Here is a 6,416-nt window from a genome sequence, read left to right on the forward strand (position 1 = left end):
ACTATCCGCACCACTTTTGAAACATCGGTTTTTACAAAAAAAAATATACCGTAGATGCTCGTCTTTTTTTTAGTCTATTTTTTTCGGGTCAATTTTATTTATTTGTTTACGAATAAAATTTCGGATCTATTTTTCGGGCTATTTTTACCGGTTTATTTTTTCCAGTCATTTTTTTTTTAAATCCACATTTGCCCTTACTCTTTTTATTTAAGGATAATTTTTTAAGCATTCGCTACTGTGCCCTGTGCTAAATGTGATAATTTATTTCAGTAACTTGAAATGTAGTTTTGCTTTTTTAGACGAAGAAATTTAACACAAAAAACGTCAAAACCGCAGAAATTTCTAGAGTAATATGAATCGAAATGCGGTTTTTGGCATTACTTTCCAGAAAGTATTTATAAACTTTGTGAATATTACAAATTATCTTGGGATAATTTCCCCAGTTTGTGCATTAAAAATGCATTTTTTGTTATGAACTTTTGTAAACAATTGTATGTACTGAACGGATTGAAATGGTTAATCGGTAGTTTTTGAGGTCGCTGAACACGAATCTGATGTCAAAAAAATTTCTCGGAGTGCTTGGGGACCTGAGCATCCTAATTTTAAAACCAGCTATTATCTTTACAAAGGAGGGAAATTATCTGCCGATAATCTGCAATGTTCACAAAGTTTATAAATTACCTTCTAGAATCTAATGGAAAAATCCGCATCTCGATTCATTTTACTTTAGAAATTTTCGCAGTAAAATGTTAAATTTTCTTGGCTATTTATTTAATAAAACTTGTTAACATACTTTTTAAAGTCTTTGTAATAATTCATATTTTATTTATTAAACAATTTTTTCAACTAAATCTTTAATTGAAATTAATAGCATATAAATAAATAACTTTACAGTAAGTTTCATTTTTGAATCAAGTTTTCTTATACAAAGTGTTTACAAGTGTTTTAATATAAAATAGTTAACAATGACTTCCGAATGTGCAATATGGGATTTACGTACGGACGAAAATTTTTTTGGTAGAATTTTTTTTTAATTTTAAATATTTTAAGTTTTTTTGGAATTTAAATATTATTTTAATATATTTAATTATTTTGTTAAATTTTTTTTAACAGATTCGAAAAAAATCAATCATTCAAATTTATCACATATTGTTGTGAAATCAAGTAATCCAATGGATTTGTTACGTGAATGGTATCATGATGTCAAAAAATATGCAGACCCAAATTGTACAATGCCAAATCTAATGAATTTAGCAACTTGTAATAGGTAATAAATCTGGACAATTTTAGAATGAAATTTTTTTTTTTTTTGTACAATCGTCGATAAAAAAAGTAAAGTCTTTTGTTTATAATTGCCATCCCAGACCGAGAACTCATATATAGAAGTCCACAAAAAGGAAAATATCGAAGAGAGAAGTAAGTATTATTCTTTATTATTTTAGAGAAAATTTTGGAGGAACAAATCTGTTTAAAACTTAAAAACTTTGATTAAAAATTTCGAAATTTCAAAATTTTACGTTTGTTCTGTCTGGATTACTTAAAAATAGAAATAAGAAGTCTGTATAACTTAAAAGTAGAACTGCGTATTTTAAACGCGAAAATAATTTTTGATAGTTGCAAACTAGTAATTAGGTTTTAAAGTTTTGAACAGTTTCATTTCTTAAAAATTTTTCTGTAAAATAATAAATGATACCACTTCTCTCTTCTAAGGTTTTCATTATAAACATTTTGACATGTACTCTCGTTCTGGAATGACTGTTCTAAAACAACGAGCCTACTTTTTTGCCTTTTTCCATATTTCTACAAAATAAATGTCTAAAATTTCTGACAAAAAAATTCAAATACCCGTTTTCATTCAAAAAAATTTGATCAATCCGGTTCATTTAAATATGTACCCAAAATTTCAGCACACAGGTGCTTTTTGTCTTGTACTCACAGTAATATAATTACATAAACATGCTTATAATTTTAATGGTACGGGAAATGCAAGGAAAAAATTGGTGGGAAATGACTGAAGATTTGAAGGATGTACGAACGCTAGTGCAATTTTGGATAAAAGGCTTGATTTTTTTAAATGATGTTTTAGAAAAGTTTTTCTAAAAATAATGGAAATTTGACGGATTAAATTTGGTCCAAAGTGGGAGAATGGAAGGTACAACGCAATATATCTACCCATTTTTCGCAAGGCAATCATATTGAAAAAGTCTCGCCGGGATTATTTCAATATTTGCAGGATTATATCTCCCCTGATTAAAATTTGAAATCGAGTCTTAGTGCAGTCATTAAAAGCTTATTAGAAGTTCATACATTGTAGGGGTATTTAGATTATTTATACAATAAATAATTAACTCTGTCAGAAGTTCTCTTTATTTGTTTGGTGTATTTTATAGATAATTATTTTTAAATTTTATTGACAGTGATGGTGAAGTTCATGCCAGAAATTTATACATGCGACAAATTGTTAACGACAATATACATATTATGACCGATCGAAGAGGAACTAAATGTAAAGATTTGGTAAGTAAGTTTGTAAAAGTTAGTTTCTATGGTAGGAAGCTGTAATGGCACCACCGATAAAAATCTACTACAGTGTTTTCATTGCTTCCCAATGAAATCTAACTGTTTTATATTTGTAAAAAATATATTTGGAAAATTTGAGAAAAAAATTAACTTAAAGTTTGGGTCAAATTTTTTTAGACATATTATGTTTTTTATAATATTTTTGCACACTGAAATATATATAAATAGAATACCATTAAAGACAACTCAGAGTCAAGTGCGGATACATGACGGAGGGGGCTTAGAAAATTAATTTAATTATCAATTGGAAAAAATTTTTATTATTATTTTCTTAAATAGCTTGTCCAGGACTATAAGCCATTAAACTCATTAACAAAATATAAATACATTACATTCGATCAAATATAAATACATTACATTTAGATCAATAGTAAACCAGATGTAGCTGGTTCAAATCCGACTCGAAGAAACCTAATTTTTTTACCTATTTGCAGGTATAAACCTTTTAATAAAAAAATATTGTTTCAAACTACGTTGTATTTCAAAACAACAATATTTGAAATTTATATTAACTTAACAGTATATTAATAATCATACAAACTCATGTGTTTGTGTCAACTTCACCACTCAACCCCGTAAGCTAGTTGCATCTCGCTATGATGTTGAGAGAACCTCATATCTCGCTATGAATTTTTTTCAGTGTATTATCCTGACCAGGATCTCCAGAATAAACGATCGATAATCTTATTTTTATTACTTTAATAATAAATAATAACTTGAAATATTAACAATGAAGCAGCTAGGGTGCCTGCTCTTTATGAGGAAGGGCGTCAAATCGAAAGCAACCAATTCACATAATTCGAATTTGATTGATCTAATCTACTTTGTTACCCAAAGAATAACACAACTTTCTGACTAGAAAATCCAAATTTTGTTATACCATCACTTCCTCCCCCAAAAGCAATAAAAATATTTCTTGCCTTAGTTTGACCTAATCTGCCCCGCATATATATATAGTTCAATCGAAGCATAGTGTATCTATTAGCGATATTATTTTAACTAAAAGTTTACTTCACTAACGTAAACTGTAAAACTAACAAACTATGGAAAAAATTTTTACTGCGGCACTGATCAAATGCAATTTTACAATAATAATGATATCAGAATAAAAAAAAATAATTTTTATAGTGGACATTGTGTCACTTGACCTGTTTAACAAAATCCTATATCATCAGATTAAATTTAGCACAACAAGATAAAAAGTTCTTTCTTTTATGAAAATTATTTATTATGTAACAGCAGACAAGTGTGCTACGTTAATTCGTTGACAAAAAACGTCTGGGGAATATGAAAGTGAAACTTTTGAAAAAAAGCTTTCGATACTCATTTATTCAAAAATAAATAAAATAAAAACCCAAAAGTTTTGCTTTTCAACCCAAGTAAGTGGAGACTTTCGAATTTAGTTTTCAGGGCTTTTTTCCAAAAATTATAAAAATAGAAGGTGGCCTTGTGGCTAACTTCGAGCTGACAGTATATCCTAATTTCATGTCAACACAATACCATAACACAAAAAGGCCAAAAGTCTAAAAGAACCTTTGAAAAAATTTAGCCATAAATTTAGCTTAAAATCGAAAACATTGGAAGCTTGAGCGTATTTAGCTTTGGGCCTAGAGGTAGATCAAAAGGAGGGCATTCTATCTCTCCTCCCCACCATCAGAAAACCTATATTAATAAATCTTCAAAAATTTGCTCGAAAACATAAAAAATGTTAAAAGTAAAAATTCCTTTCACAAAATGTTGGTTCCTAGAATTGTAACCACATAAAACAAAACAAAAATTTTGAAAGCATGCTTTGGTCCCAGAGAAAATAATGAGAAATATTACCCTTTAATGCCTTACATACTTATAAATGACAGCCACATTTCCAAGATCGAATCACAAGAATGTATATTTTATAATATCTAATATTCAAATTGCAAATCTTTCTGTTTCAGATTGAAAATACAAACGTAGCTTGTACATTTTTCTGGTGTTTTACAAAAAATAATATCAAGTATGCACGACAGGTAAATTAATAATATGACTAAAAATCCAATCACACTTTACGAGACGTTATAATGTAACTTTTCGTGGTAGTAAGTGACATTACAAGAGACCCGAGAAAAAATTGTTATACACGAAGATGCGTTCCATATATCTCCTAAGAGATGTTGGAGACCACTTCTCTTTCTGACGCATTATGCACAAGTTGCTGTAGATTCATCGTTCTCTAGGTTTTTATATTTTCCATCCAAAAGAAATTCTTTTTCTACCTTTGGCTTTTGTAGACTGATGTTTCCCTAACTGCTGTACATATAGTACTTGTCAGATCGCATGATGTGGCCAAAATACGAGACTTACCTTTGCTTAACTACCCTACCAGCTCTTGGTTTTGATTAATTAACATATTTATATTAACAAATGTTTAATTTTTTTATACTTATGTGTAGGTACGAATTCAGGGGATAGCCAAAGAACTAAATACAGAAGAAACACAAAAAATGTATTCAAATGAACCTCTTTATTGTAAAATCAGATCACATTTATGTCATCAAGGTTTACCAGTTGAGTGGACGGAAGCAAAAGCAAAACACGATAAGATGTATGAAGAAGTATTAGCGGGGAAAAATCCCTTACCCATGCCAGATCATGTGTAAGTCATAATTATATTGAGTTATTAATATCTTAAATAGTGAAATAAATACCTACCCAATATTTGCAATAATTAAATCTGATTTAAAGCTTTGAGACTTTTATTTATGAACTGTTATGACTAATGAATTTAGTTATTTTAAGTTACTTTTTGGCAAAAAAATTAATTTACCGAGCTTATTTTGACTATTTCACGGTAAAAGAGAAATATACACTTGATCGTGATACCCCGGAAAGCTGATAATAAACAAAATAGACAAATAATTATAAACGTATTTATTACATTTTTAGTGTTGGGTTTGAAATTGTACCGCATAAGTTTGATTATTATCAAGCTGATGGTGAAATTATTGGTGATCGAGTTGTGTTTGAAATGAAATGGGGAAAATGGGAAAATTATCATGTGTACTCATAATCTCATATTGAATAGATTAAAATATGTATGTAATTAATCGTTTTAATAAAAAGCCATTTATTTTTAGAAAAAATTGCATTTTTATTATTCCATGTTTTATTGATAATATTTGGTAAAATTTTTAGTATAAAGTATAAGCAGCTAAAATCAGTAAATTATGAAGTTAAAAACCAGCAAATCTATAAATATATAGGAGACTTTCTATAGATATAGATAGATAGATAGATAGATAGTCACTCATCACGATATCTCTGGAACTATAAGACCTAGAGACTTGAAATTTGGCAGGAATATTCCTTTTGCCAAGTAGAGGTCAGCTAAGAACGGATTTTACGAAATTCCACCCACAAGGGGGGTTGCGGGGGTGTTCATGAATAAAAAATTCATATTTTTCAATTATGGCTTTTAATAGTTCAAAACTTGGTAAGAATGTTTTAAATTACATTTAGAAATTTTTTTAACCTTCGGAGGGTAGAAAGGTGTAGCGAGAAAGTGGGAAGGAAATATCGAATATTTACAAATATACCTAAGTGGGATATCAAATAAAAGAGCATGACGTGTACATTACAAAACTGTTATCCAACGCAAGGAAATGTGGAGGGAGGGGTGCAAGTGGGGATGTTGCCCAGCAAAGCGGGCGGGTAACAGCTAGTAGTATAATATAATCTTACATACTTCAAACTTTAATGTCACGTTTGTATACAACCGTTAGTACAGTTTTGCTATGATTTTGCCTATAGACAAATTTAAAAAGTTTAATATTTATGAATTCACATTTATCAAAGTTTTA

General features: G+C 29.1%; 1 protein-coding gene across 1 annotated transcript; it reads left to right on the forward strand.

The window, feature by feature from the left end:
- Positions 1–904: 904 nt before the first annotated feature.
- On the forward strand, positions 905–5,686 carry LOC123295789 (pyridoxine/pyridoxamine 5'-phosphate oxidase). The gene is made up of 6 exons (XM_044877247.1): positions 905–1,017; positions 1,114–1,267; positions 2,418–2,517; positions 4,515–4,586; positions 5,010–5,212; positions 5,503–5,686. The coding sequence occupies exons 1-6, from the start codon at positions 966–968 to the stop codon at positions 5,624–5,626; spliced, it is 705 nt and encodes a 234-aa protein (XP_044733182.1). The 5' UTR covers positions 905–965; the 3' UTR covers positions 5,627–5,686.
- Positions 5,687–6,416: the final 730 nt, after the last annotated feature.

The sequence above is a fragment of the Chrysoperla carnea genome, chromosome 3, assembly GCF_905475395.1.
Source record: "Chrysoperla carnea chromosome 3, inChrCarn1.1, whole genome shotgun sequence".
In the NCBI taxonomy this organism is placed as follows: domain Eukaryota; kingdom Metazoa; phylum Arthropoda; class Insecta; order Neuroptera; family Chrysopidae; genus Chrysoperla; species Chrysoperla carnea.

What these genes read in the sequence shown, in the direction of transcription:
- LOC123295789 (XM_044877247.1), top strand. Translation starts at nt 966, where the DNA reads ATGACTTCCGAATGTGCAATATGGGATTTACGTACGGACGAAAATTTT. An exon ending in GAACTAAATGTAAAGATTTG is followed by an intron (nt 2,518 to 4,514) that starts GTAAGTAAGTTT and finishes TTTCTGTTTCAG; the next exon opens with ATTGAAAATACAAACGTAGC. An exon ending in TTACCCATGCCAGATCATGT is followed by an intron (nt 5,213 to 5,502) that starts GTAAGTCATAAT and finishes TTACATTTTTAG; the next exon opens with TGTTGGGTTTGAAATTGTAC.